The sequence below is a fragment of the Rhinolophus hipposideros genome (assembly GCF_964194185.1).
Source record: "Rhinolophus hipposideros genome assembly, chromosome: 16".
NCBI lineage: Eukaryota > Metazoa > Chordata > Mammalia > Chiroptera > Rhinolophidae > Rhinolophus > Rhinolophus hipposideros.
In genome coordinates this window covers 56,168,519-56,181,915 of record NC_138062.1, presented here as the reverse complement: position 1 = coordinate 56,181,915, position 13,397 = coordinate 56,168,519, and the positions used below count along the sequence as shown (strand labels likewise).

The following is a 13,397-nucleotide window of genomic DNA, read 5'->3' as shown; positions in this document are numbered from 1 at the left end:
ATTGTAAATGTATTTTCTCTTCCTACTGATTTTCTTAATGACATTTTCTTTTCTCTAGCTTACTTTATCGTAAGAATTCAGTATATAATACATAGAACATACAAAATATGTGTTCATCACCTGTTTATATTGTTGGTAAGGCTTCTGGTCAACAGTAGGCTATTAGTAGTTAAATTTGGGGAAAAGTCAAAAGTTATAGGTATATTTTAAAATGCACGTGGGGTCAGTGCCCCTAACCCCTGCATTGTTCAAGGGTCACCTGTATATCCATCCCTCCTCAAAGTTTCCTTGTGCCCCTTCAGAGTCCTTCCCCCTTGCCCTTCCAGTGAAAACTGGAAGTAACTTTGATGTCCAACATTTGGGGATAAGGAACCTCAGGATTCCATGGATGGATCTCGAGGACATGATGCTCAGTGAAAGAAGCCAGCCACAAAAAGACAAATACTATAGGACTCCCCTACAGGAGGGACCTAGAGGAGGCAAATCCATAGACAGGAAGTGGATGGTGGTGGCCAGGGGTTGGGACTGGGGGTGGGGAGTGAGTGTTTAATGAAAACAGTTTCAGTTTTATAAGATGAAAAAGTTGTGGAGATGGCTGCACAACAATGGGAATATACTTAACAATACAGTAGTGCCTCGGTTTTCGAAAGACTCCATTGAGGAACATTTTGGTTTACGAACGCCGGAAACCCAGAAGTAAGCGCTTCAGTTTTCGAACACAACCCAGAAGTCGAACGTGTCACGTGGATTCTGCTGAGTGCAAGATCCTGAGGCCTAGCTCTCAGCGGTTTCCGAACGTTTCAGAACTCGTGGATTACGTTCGAAAACCAAGATACCACTGTACTGAACTCTGCACTTAAACATGGCCAAGATGATAAATTTTGTTATATGAATTTGACCACAATTAAAAAAAAATTTTTTTAATTTCAAAAATTACCAAAGATAGAGAAAAGAAGAGGAAAAACTATGCTTACTGACTTGGGAGAACCAAGTTAAAAAAAAAAAAATGAAAGCAAAATGCAGAGAGACACTAATGGCCTGGTATGTAATTTATGAAATGGAAAACCACCAGAAGACTTCTGCTTCTGGTGATGGAGGAGTCAGCCACATCGGACCAGCCCTCTTGAGGAGATGCTGCAGGAACTTAACTCTGTTTATATCAATATATATTACATCTAGGGTAAATTGGTTTTGTTATATGTCATTTCCCTTAAAGTCACAGGACCTATCAACAATGTTAAGTAAGGATTTACTGCCCCCAAAAGCTCTCTGGGGCTGCAATGTCCGATGTGGTAGCCACTGGCCTAATATGTAGCTATTTACATTTCAATTAATTAAAATTAAATAAAATTAAAACTTCCGTTGTACCAGCAACATTTCTATACTCAATCGCTGCGTGTAGCTTCCATATTGGGCAGTGCAGATAGGAAACATTTCCATCACGCAGAAAATTCTCCTGAGCAGTACTGCTCAAGAGTGACCAAAAATACGTAGAAGTTGGATGTGAGTCTACACCTGGAATAATGGAAGAGCATGGGAAGCGTTTCCCACTTTTTACTGTTATTCAGTGAAAATAGAAACTGGCTTGAAAAATGAGAAGACAGAGCCCAGAGAGACCACAATAGCTCAACAATGGAACATGTAGGAAAGAAGCGAGCCAAAAAAAAAAGAAGTCCCAAATTCTATACAAAAACTCAGTGTGAACCCTTGAATCACATGTGTACAGGGCAGACTCCAACCAGCCCAGATAAGGCTAAAAGAGAAAGTAAGATTTCACCTGCCACCCATCTCAGGGAACATAGACTTTGGAGCTTGAGTCCTGATGGGCTAATTGCTTGATTTAAAAAAAAAGAAAGAAAAAGAATCAATGCTCTTCAGAGGAACACAACATAATCCAGAGTCTCTGCAACACAGCTTGCACAATGCCCAAGATACAATCCAAAATTACTCCACATATGAAGAAACAGGAAAACATGACCCAGACACAAGAAAGAAGAAAACCCATGGAGACAGAGCCCGAGGTAATCCAGATGTTGGAATGAGTAGATAAGGACTTTGAAGCAGCTGTGATGAATATATTCAAGGATGTGGAGAAAAATTACCTCCTCGTGAATGAACAAAGAAGACACCTTAGCAGAGAAGCAAAAATCATAAAACTGAACTGAATGGAAATCCAAAACTGACAAATACAATGTTTGAAATAAAAAAGTCATGTGTAGGCTTTTGTCCTGTCACACTGAAGTCGGCCTCCACCCCACAGAACGTGCTGACTTTCTCCCGAGACTTCTTGGCCAAGATCCCACCTTCCACCCAGTCCTTGGGGACTGGAATCTGGGAGTCGTCCTGGGACTCTCCACACACCTCCTGGACACTCACCAAGTCCCGTACTTGTATCTACCTCCCCCGTCACAGTCGAGCAAGTCCCTTCTCTGCTCGATTCCCACTGCGGCAGCCTCGTCTCTGTCTAAATCACTGTGGCCTCTGACCCAGTCTCCTTGCCTCTGGGTTTTGCCCAGGCCACCTCCATCCTTCTAACATGCACATCAGACTCACAGCTTTAAATCCTGCAAGTGCTCCCACCAACTTGGCGCTATGCACCCAGACACACGTCCAGGCCTCTGCACATACCTCCATCACCCCACTACCCACCGCCAGTCTGACAAACCCCTTCTGGTTCTTCACAACTCTGTTCTCCAGACACTTCCTCCAAGAAGTCTGCCAGGTGCCCCCACAGTTGGTGAGGGGTCCTTCCCCTGGACTTTCCTACTCCCTTTCTCAGAAATTTTGGGGCAACTTTTGTCTCCTCCCCAGTATTCTGGTGATAGGGCCTGGCCTCTCTGTGTTTCAAGCACTTAACACGTAACAGGTGCTCAGAAGCTGTCCCCCAAATGGATGACGGAAAGAAAGGCTAAGCTAAAGCCCTGGTTCAGGCTGTAGACACCTGTGGCCCCAGAAAACAACTTAGCTCCAGCCTCAATCCTTCCCAATTTTCCCCATCCCTTTCCCACCTGTGCGATTACATACTCACCAGTCTCCTTCAAAAGGTTCACTTTTTTTTCCTTAAGTACTCTTATTTTCAGATTTCCCTCCATCCCTTAAAGAGAAAGCCAGCTTCCGTGTCACTTGCAAACAGTAGCCACAAAACAAGCACAATGAAAACAAGACGACATTCAGTCCTGGCCAGTACCAACGCTGGCTAGGCTGTCGGCCCAGACCTGAGCCCTCCTTGTGCAAGGGGAGGTGGGCAAGTGCCTGCCGTCTGGGCCTGAAAGACACAAAGGCAGCAACGGGAGCTCTGGACCTCCATGTCCCAGAAAAGGGGTGGTTTTACGAACTCTCCTGTCAAGTGGGCTGTCCCTGGGATTTCAAAGACAGGGAAGTGCCACCTCAAGGGGTCACCAATGGCTGGCATCTGGGAGGTGATGGGGTGGGGATGAGGTATGGGGTGGGCAGCAGGCACAGTGGGTAGGATGTCTTCAAGGGGTGGGGGGTAGAGTATGTTGGGGTGGGTAGGCCCCATCTGGGAACTACATGCTTGGGCAGGAATTTGGGGAAATGAAAAGCCCTTTGGGGCAAATTCCAGGTGTGGGACATCTGAGCAGCAGGGGGGTGACAATGGGGGCAGGGCCTCAAGGGCCCTGGAACCCCAGCACCCCCCTCGCCCCCCAGCACTGCCTGCATTCCTGACTTGAAAGTGGCCCACGCTGGTCTGGTAGATAGAGTGGCAAACTATGAACCTCAGAGTCGCAGACGGGTCAGATCTGCTCCTACTGGGTGGCCTCAGGCGAGCAGCACCTTCTGCGGAATTGAGTCACCATCCTGGCGCCTGCTTGCATGCCTGCCTTCCCACCTGCCCAGGTGGCATGCGGGGCTAGGCCGGGCACCTGTGAGGCGGGGTGGTGCAGAGAGGGGCTGCCCATGGTTCCTTTAAGGACCGGAAGTGTTTGTGTAACAGGAGGAAGGCTAAGCACTTCCTCTCAGATGACAGTTGAGGGCAGCCCCTCCTCTCCCATGTGCTCAGCCGGAGGGTGGAGAGCCAGTGGCAGAGGCTGGAGGGAGGCTGGAAGACTCGGGGTCATTTGCTTTTACCCAGCCATCCCTCTCTCAGTCGCCCCACAGTGGCTCACAGTACAAACCATCCCAGCTGGAAAACCCCGGAGAGACACTGCCCACCTTTAAGGTCCAGCATCCATCACATAGGAGGCCTTAGTGATCTGGCCCCCGCCCGTCCCCAACCCCACCCCACCCTGCTGACCTGAGGCCACCCAGACTCCTGGGTCTCAGCCTGGGGGTCATGGCTGGATTCCCAGGGTCTGTTTAAATCTCAGAAACATCACTCTAATGCAATACCTGGTTGCCAGGCTTTTACCTGGGGTGCTCCCTTAGCCTGAGACACCATTCCCCTTACTTTTCAAGTATGTCCCTATCCCTGCTACCAGGAAGCCTTGGCAGACTCCTAGGCTGGGTCAGGGGGCCTGGGGTTCTTCCATTTGGCCCAGGTTATTCTGCTTTGTCACTGCCCAGGGACTGTCTGTCTCCCTAACGAAAGGGGGGCCCTGGGAGGGCAGTGAGCACATCCAATTCCTGTCAGTGATGGAGCCCCCACCCTGGCCTCAGCTCAAATATGACCTCCTCAGGAACCAAATTACGTCAACATGGAGAAGGCAATGCCTTGGCAAATGCAAACATAATGCTGCTAACGGTTACAAAGGGTGATGATTACAGACTCTTTCCTAATAATAGAGAGATCCCTCCCCTGTTTCTTGGTAAAGAACTACTCTGGGGGCCGTCTGTTGGCTCAGTTGGTGAGAGCACAGTGCTCAAAACACCAAGGTCACTGGTTCCATTCCCACATGGGCCAGTGGGCTGCGCCCTCCACAACTAGATTGAAAACAACGGCTTGACTTGGAGCTGATCCTGGAGAAACACATTGTTCCCCAATATTCCCCAATTAAAATTAAAAAACAAAGAAAGAAAATAACTACTCTGAATGAAAGCCAGTGGCTATAGATATCCACACAATGGTTTCTAAATATTCTACAACCAATCTCTAAGCACATTTGAGCAATGTTCTATGCAAATGACTCACGTACTTTTTGGATTTCTGAAGGTCCTGAGGCATAACTTTTTTACCTATTCCCAAAATTTCTATTGGCTGTGCTCAGGAGTCCTGGCTCAATATTGTCCAAGGTTGAAACAGGATGAAACAGGTGAACCGTTAGAGCCCTTTGGCTCAGCCCCGTCTTGATGCAGAAGTTACTGCAAGGATTTCTTTCATTGCATCAACTGAAGCACAAGACTCTTGCCGTACCCTTGGAGAATGTTCTGGAAACCCTTAACACTCAGGCCTGTTAAGGAAGAGACCTTGCTCCCTGTGCTATTCAGACAGGCTTAGATTGAATAAACACGTCCTATTCCATCAATCTCAATACTTCTGTGGAGTCATGTGAATTTTGTTGTGTAAAAAAACGTTTCAAAATTCAGAATGACTACTTTGGCCATGAGAACTACATTAAGGAAGTACGTGCCTAAGCAACCTAACACCTCCTCCAAGAATTGCCTTATAATCTGCAGCCCACAGGAGCCTCTTGATTCGAAGTACATGAGAAAACATGGCACTTGGCAATGGAGGAGAAGTTGGGCTTCATCATTAGAAATTTGCCATTTGGAAAATAGTACTGCTCCCTCACATCCTAAAGGGTCATGGCATTTGTCCTGGAAAATGGATCTATGGAAAAAGTTTTCGGGGGCGGCTGGATGGCTCAGTTGGTTAGAGCAGGAGCTCTCGGCAACAAGGTTGTCGGTTCAATTCTTGCATGGGATGGATAGTGGGCTGTGCCCCCTGCAACTAAGGATTGAAAACGAGGACTGGACTTGGAGCTGAGCTGCGCCCTCCACAACTAGACTGAGAGACATCGACTTGGAGCTGATGGGCCCTGGAGAAACATTGTTTCCCAATAAAAAGTAAATAAATAAATAGATAAATACTATATAAAAAAGTTCTCTTTGTATCAAAAGTGGAAGAGTCAAAATCTACAAAAAGGAAATATACTAGCTACAGAGGGTGCCAAAAAAATGTATACACATTTTAAGAAAAAAACTGTATTAACTGTAATACTCAATATGTACCGATTACAAAAAATGAATGCAAGTCACGTTTGACTTCTGCAATTACAAGAGGTACTCACAGTGGTTACCATCAGTGTCCGGACACTTCTGATTACGGAACTACTGCTTGCGTATAGAGAACATTGCTTAAAATGTGTATACGTGTTTTTGGCAACGGTACATGACCTCCTCAGAGACGCTCTGACCACACGAAGTAAGCCCTCTTTCACTCTTCACACATTTCAGGAAAATTCTGGCAATATGCGGGAAAGGGCCAAGTGTCCTATCTCAGTGTCTGACCTGCCCCCAACTCCTTTCAGTCTCTGGCCAGGACCTCAGGAAGTAATGCAGGTGTCCAGTGCCAGGAGTTTCTGTCATCTTGCAATGAGAAAACTGAGGCACAGAGTAGGAAGTGGAAAGGTGGGATTCGAATCTAAGCCCACCTGTTTCAGAGCCTGCCATCCTATGCACCTTTCTCCCAATCCCTTCCAAGCCAAGCCTCTCAGGCTGTAGCCAGAAGTACCTGGGACGCCTATCAGCATTTCACAAACATTTATTGCGTGCACACTGCGTGCCATGTGCTGGGCTACACACTGGGATCCCAGCAGGGAACAGACTACATGAGGATTCCCACCTCGTTCGGAACCTCAGCTCCTTGAGGGTGGAACTGGGAGGTGGCAGATACCATATATTTTATTACTTTGTTTCATGAGGTCAGGTAGTAGAGAAAAATAAGGAAGGAAAAGAGATAAGGAGTAGGGCAGTGGAGACTGCAATTTTAAACAGGAAGGTCTGGAAGGCCTCCCTGAGAAGGTGATGTTTGAGCAAAAGAGGCGAAGGAGGAAGCCATGGGGATAGAGCATTCTTGGCAGCGAGAAGAGCAGCCTGTGCAAAGGCACTGAGGCAGGGCCACACATGATGCATCCAAGAGGCCCGTGGGACTGGAACAGAGGGGAGAGTGGGAAGAGGTAAGGGCAGCGAAGTGATAGCTTTGTGTGTAGACCTGCCCTAACCAACATATCAGATGAAGAAATAAGACCTAGAGGCAGACATTTCCAAAGCTTGTCCTGCCTGCTCTCCCCTCCTGTCACTCAAAGCCCTTGTCCGTGCCATCTCCCAATAGTTTAGCCTGATTCCTTGCTGCAACGGTGGCCCCATAGGCCCTGCCAGGATCACTGCCATAGCTGAACCAGGCCTAAGGGAGCACCCATCCCAAATTGGAGGGTGATAGGGGGTGGGGACACTTCTAATAACGGTGTCCTGGCTCAGCAGAACCTTGATGGAGGTTCCAATGTCCAAGAGTCCCAAGCCTCTGAAGCCAGAGGGGTTTGGGGCATATCTGGTCAGTGGTGGGGTGTGGAGGGTGACCAGACCCAAAGGACTAGGCCCTTGTCCACGTGGGTTGTGGGGAAGTGAGGCTGAGTCTTTTCTCCTCTACCTACAAAGGGAGTGACAGCGGGCTGGTGGTGGGCCATCCTCAAAACACACCTGCCTAGGTATTTGCTGCTTGTCCTGAAGCCCCAGCCAGGCCACTAACACCCCTGTGTCCCTCAGGCTCCTGTTACCTCTGAGAACATCCTACCTTAACACTCAGCTCTGCGCCCTGTGCCACCTGCCACCCAGCTACCACTGCCACCTCCTTCTCCTCCCCCCACCCTCCCACTCCGTCTTCAGCTTTTCTGCCTCCATATCCCCCATCACTGCCTTCTCCCTGGTTACTTCCCTCCAGGGCGTCTCCCAGGTCAGCTGAGCCCCACCAAGAACAGAGGGAAGGGGGTGGTCTTCCCTCCTCCCACCAGCCCCCTTGGACTTCGTGGTTCCAGGACTTCAGAGTAGAATGACCAGTGCACACAGGGAACAAAGTACCAAAACAACCCCCACCCCCACCCCGGCAAACTGCAAAGCAAGGGGGTGTGCAACAACCTCTCACCCCTTGAGCAAGGACCCTCACAAGGTCTGCTGTTGTTGGATGGGGGCCCTGAAAGCCTCAGTGTCTTCATCTGCCCCTCTCTCCTGTCTCACCCTCTTCCCCCTCACTCTGCTCCAGCCACACTGGCTTCCTGCACATGCTGGTTCCTCTACCTGAAATGCTCTTCCTCCAGAGGTCCACCTGGCTGGATACTTCTCATTCTTCAGGTCTCATCCTCCTCTTTGCTCTCTCCTCCCAGAACATCAGCTCCATGGGTGGGGGGGGGGGCAGAGAGGGAAGTTTCATTTTGTTTACTGCTAGTCCCCAGTGCCTCCCAGTGCAGGCACCACCTAAGCAAGTGCTGAATGAATAAATGACAGACAGGGGTGAGAGGCGGGGCCAGGAAGAGGAGGCCCCCAGGGCATGGCTGGCAGGGGTTTGGTACCTCCTCATATACACAGTAGTGGGAGCCTGGGGCAAAATATCCTTTGGGGAGCCCAGGAGGGGCTGGGGAGAGAGCCAAACTCCTGCTGGTTTAGTGTGGGGAACTGTGTGAGCATATTAACAAAGGTATAAGTCCAGACTGAGGGAGAAGAAAGGCTTCCTCTATAGCCACTCCAGTCAGAGCCAGGTTGGGTCTGAGGGGCTAATTCAGGGTAGCAATGAAAAGCCCATTCTGAATGACCTCAGGTGGGTATAGGGACTGGAAGGACAACGAAACAAGGGGGTAAGACCCCTGCCAAGGGGGATTATTTGACAGGGGATTCAGAGACCTGGCCAAAGCTGATTTCTTCCTTCTTTTTGAAGCCCTTGCTCCTCCCTTGGCTTCTGGCTCAACACCAACTCCTGGCTTCCTTCCACCCTCTCTCCACTTCATCCTCCCACCCCCAATGTGGGTATGTCTCCCAAGCTTCAGGCTTGCTTCTCCAAAGCCTGCCCCATACCTCGCCTCCACCGGGGTGCACCTTGCCTCTCTCTGGGCCTCTAGCAGCACCACAGTTTCCAGATGCTGGAAACAGATTGCTGACTTGCACCTGAATCTCCTTCCCCGTCAGAGGCTATTCCTTCCCACCCCAACTGCAAAGCTATCCAGGATCCTCCCAATTCTCACACATCCGAGCTTCCCCCAGGTCCAGCCCCATCATGACCTGGACCAGCACAGTTGCCTCCATGGGACCTCCTGCCTCCCACCCGCAGCTCCTCCCATCATCCTGCGGTTTCTCCCCTCCACATCTTAGCTCATTGGTCTCTCTGCCCATTAGTTCTTAATCATCTTTATTAACACAGCCAACAGCCGCCTCCTCTAAGAAGCCCTCCTGGACCCCTTCTCCAGGCTGCATCACTCCTTTGGCTCCCTCCCCCCAGGCAGTCTCTGTTTTACCAGGTGCTTATTACCAGCTGGGCTCACCTCTGAGGTGATGAGTGCTATTATCCCCATTTTGCAGGGAAGACACTGAAGCACAAGGAGGTGAAGTCACTAGCCGGAGGGCACTGAACTCAAACTGGCAGGACACGGTCTGAGACAACCCCCAGACAGCCGGAAAGGGGACAGCCTGCGATGCCCAGATAAGAGGGGGACCGGGGCTCCCCACCCCCATGCCCGTTTTCCTGTGGGTGTCCCAGGGGTAGTGGAAGGTGGGAGGAAAGAACCCAGGCCCACTTCCCCCTGCCAACTACAGTCACCCTAGCAGCTCCGATGCCCACTCCATGCCAGGCACTGGGCCAACCAATTTTACATGCCTGACTCACTCAATCTGCAAATGGCCCTGAGTCTGGAGGTGGGCGCAGTTATGCACACCCACTCTAATTTCTCAGAGCAGGAAATGGAGGGTTGTGAACTCCTATCAGGGCGGGCAGCAGCGGCAGGCAGTGGCAGGCGGATGGCAGTGGCAGGCGGGTGGCAGCAGCGCTGGAGGCTTCCCCATCCCCCCAGGCACCAGGCTGCAGCTGCGATGACCAAGCCCTTTCCTAGCCAAGGCTTCTTTTGATCCCAACAACACTTCTAGGGATAAGAACTATTGACCCATTTTACAGATGAGCAAACTGAAGCTCAGAAAATTTCCCTGGGGCCCAAAGGCCGGTTTAGATTTAAGGACCAAGGTTCACAGCTTATTTCCACCGCCTCTTCCAATCCCCCCTCAAGACACCTTCGCTGGGAGTAGGTGAACTGGGACGGCAGGCAAAGAAGGTCTCAAATGACTCCTCCCTGTAGCCTGGCTGGGCCAGATGTGTTTAGTGAGGTTCCCACACTCACCAGTTTATTCACAGCAGCTGCTCTTGGAAGAGGACTGAGTTGAGGCTGGGGCTTCAAAAACAGCCCCACGATCCAGAATTTCCAAAATTTCTATCTCGGGTGTCCCCATGACACCTAAGTGGGGCCAGCCAGTGCTCAGCCACCTGGGACCTTGCCTAGGCTCCCCCATCAGGTGGCATCTCACAGGTTCACAAGTCTGACTCAGCTGCAACAGCCCCACGCCCCAGATGTTTCTCCCTCAGTTTCCCCATCCAGCCAAGAAAGGCCCCTGCGCTCGCCCAGCCACTCATGCCAGCAGTCTCCTCCACTCACCTTTCTTCACGCCCCGCGGGCAGGGGATACAAATTATGTTTTACCAAAATGAACCCCCAATTCACCCACTTTCCACCAGCCCTGCCAGTCGGGTCCAAAGCAGCGGCTTCCTCCCATCTGTTCTGCCCACAACAGCCCTGAGATCTTAAGATGCAATGGGACCACGTCACCACGTTGTCCTAATACTCCTGTGGTCTCCACAGGCTTGAGAATGGAATCCACATGCTCCTCACCATCCATCTCCGAGACCCGGTCCCATCTCTCCCCACCTTCACTCCCTGCGCTTCAATCACGCTGGCCTCTTTTCTGCTCTGCAAAACACCTGCCTCAGAACCTTGCCGTTTTCTGGGCCTAGAAAGCCTTCGCGGGCTGGTTCGCTCAGGCCGGGATGCTACCTTCGCTGACAAGCTCCCCCTGACTTAACTTATCCCATCTCCCTGATGCTTTGTCTTCCCCGCACGAAGCACGGACAGGAATGACCCGTGTTTCTGTTGACGCGGTTCCCAGCCGTCTAAGCGTCCGGGCTGCGAGCTCCGCGGCCAGGGCCCCGGCTGCATTCCCAGCCCTGGCATGTCGGGGGCACCCACTAGGCACTCCGTAAGGATTCGGTGGTGACAGACCGGCCGACACTCCCGCGGCGCTGCCCGCGCTCACACAGCCGGACTCCCCCGCGTCACGCGGCCAGGCTCGCCCCCAGCCCCTCCCACCCGTTTCGCAGCCGCATCCCGGGTCGCGCACGGCGTCCGGGCCTCGCGGGAGGGGGGGTGTCGGGGGGGGGCGGCCCGGGCCCGGGACCAGAGGGGAGCCCCGCGAGGCCGTCCCGGGCAGGATGGTGGGGGACCTAACGGCAGCGTCTGGGGCCGGGGTCGCGGCCGCCATGGCTGCGGAGGCGGGGCAGGCGTTGGCCGCGAGGGTGGCGTTTCGGGCGGCGTCCCGGGAACCGGGGGCTCGCTTACCTGGGGGCGCAGGCGGCTGGGCGCACCGGGAGTGGGCAGCGGGGCCGGGCACCGCGCGCCTGGCAGACAAAAGAAACGCACTCGGACCGCGCGAGGCAGCCGGACTCCGCTCCCGGCACCGCCTCGGGGAGGGGCCGGGGAAGAAGGTTGTGGGGGGGCTCGGGGCAGGGCCTGGAAGGGCTGGGCTGGGGGCGGGCCCAGCGGGACGCGGGGGCTGGCGGCGCTCGGCTCCCCGCCAGCCGTAGGCCGCTTCCCGGACCCACGCCGGGCGCCACCCGGCCCCTCCCCGAGCCTGGCCCTCTCCGGGCCCCGCCCCGAGGCGCGCTGGGCCGCGATCCAGCCGCAGATATCTTGCCTGAACTTTACCTCTTGTGTTTGAATCCAGCACGGTCCGCTGCGCGCCCAGACTGGCCCCTGCTTCTCCTCCATTCGCTACACGGGCCCCCCGCCCCCTCCGAGGTCCCCTCTTCTGGCCCGGCTCTGACCCGCGCCACTGCCACCACTCCCCGGGCGCCCAGATCCGCTGGAGCGCACCGCTGGGCGTTGCGGGGGAGGCCCCAACACCGCCTCAGGCCTCAGAGGCCGCCTCCGATGCCCAGATGCTGGGTACCTGTCCCCGCTCGCGGGCCATACCCGCCCAGTTCGTGGTTCGTGGGACCGAGGACCGACAGGCAGAGTTGGGGCCCCTGGGGCCTATTCTGGAGGCTGGGAGGCGTGGAGGCAGCCGGGCAAAGTCTGTGGTTTGATAGGGTGCAGGGAGCAGACCTAGGGAGATAGGCCTTGTGTGGGTGGTGGCGCAGCCGAGGTCCCCGGGTAGCGGAGTCCAACAGGGAAGAGTGCTGAGTCCCCTCTTGGCGTCTGGAACCGAAAGTGTCCCGGGATCAGCAGAGCACAGGGGCATACCGCTGCGCGAGCCTCGAATCCCCAATCAGGCAGGGGTCGCACCTGAGGACTCATGGTCCAGCTGTCACCAGTTGAAGGCAAAGGGGTTCCCGAGCCGCTGGCCGACGGCGTGTCTTCTGGGCAAGTGTCTTCACCTTTGGACAATGAGCCTCTTTCTGAAGCAGATCCTGGGGAGGTGGGGGAAGTCGAGGTTTTCTGGGCTGTGGGGCCCTAGGCAAGTTGCTTCACAACAGAGGAACTGGGAGGGGACGAGACCTCTGCTGCAAGTGTGGAAGGACCTGCCCCTCCATTCCAGATTCCTGGCCTTGCACTTGCTGTCTACCCCCACCCACTCCCCACTTTTCTTTTTCTTCAAATGCTAAGTCCTTTTCCCTCAGGCCTGCCACCTCCAAAGAGCCCACCACACACCCCCCCACCTCTGCCCACCTTCCACCTGCACTCTTATTCTCTCCCTTTCCCTTCAAGAGCTCCACTGCACATCTAAAAAGGAAAACAATAAAGTCGTTTGTCTCAGTTGTTGCCACCAGGAGCTGCCTTGTATCACAAGCCTTGCAACTGGGGCTGCTCTGAACATGGCTGCTAGTATTTGAATGAATAGCAACAGGAGAACTCCTGCTGGAATGGGAGAATCCAGGTCCCCGTGAAGAAGTGGCAGATCCCTAAAGAAGTGGAGGGAGAGGCCCTCCAGAGAGGGTGGGGTGGGCCAGGTCCAGAGAGAGATTTCAGGTGGGAGGTACGGCCTGGGCAAAAGTGGGGAGGCTAGAGGGTCGGCGTGGCAGGAGAGATGCAGGTCAGACTGTGTGAGGTCCTGCCTGCATCTCTCCTGCCACCCTCTTCTGCACGCCCTCTTTCTCCTGATCCTACCTGCGCAGCCCACTTCCCCATCCATGGGCATAGAGTGTTCAGAGGAGGTAGCATCTGAGATGAGTGGGTGGGCATTTAGCTGAGTTAGGGT

At 53.3% G+C, this 13,397-nt stretch overlaps 1 protein-coding gene across 3 annotated transcripts in view; it reads right to left on the bottom strand.

Moving 5' to 3' along the window:
- The window catches only part of CERS4 (ceramide synthase 4), a 27,742-nt gene extending 15,559 nt beyond the window's left edge, over positions 1-12,183 (bottom strand). Inside the window, exon 1 of one of the 3 annotated variants that reach the window (XM_081076187.1) lies at positions 11,906-12,183. Coding sequence is in view for 1 of the 3 variants with exons in the window: in XM_081076185.1 (XP_080932311.1) it covers positions 8,191-8,237 (47 nt within the window). In the remaining 2 variants the exon portion in view is untranslated. Of the gene's footprint in view, positions 1-8,190; positions 8,379-11,539; positions 11,822-11,905 lie in introns of those variants that run through there. The other 2 variants (XM_081076186.1, XM_081076185.1) reach the window with 2 other exon arrangements.
- Between the last annotated feature and the right edge of the window lie 1,214 nt (positions 12,184-13,397).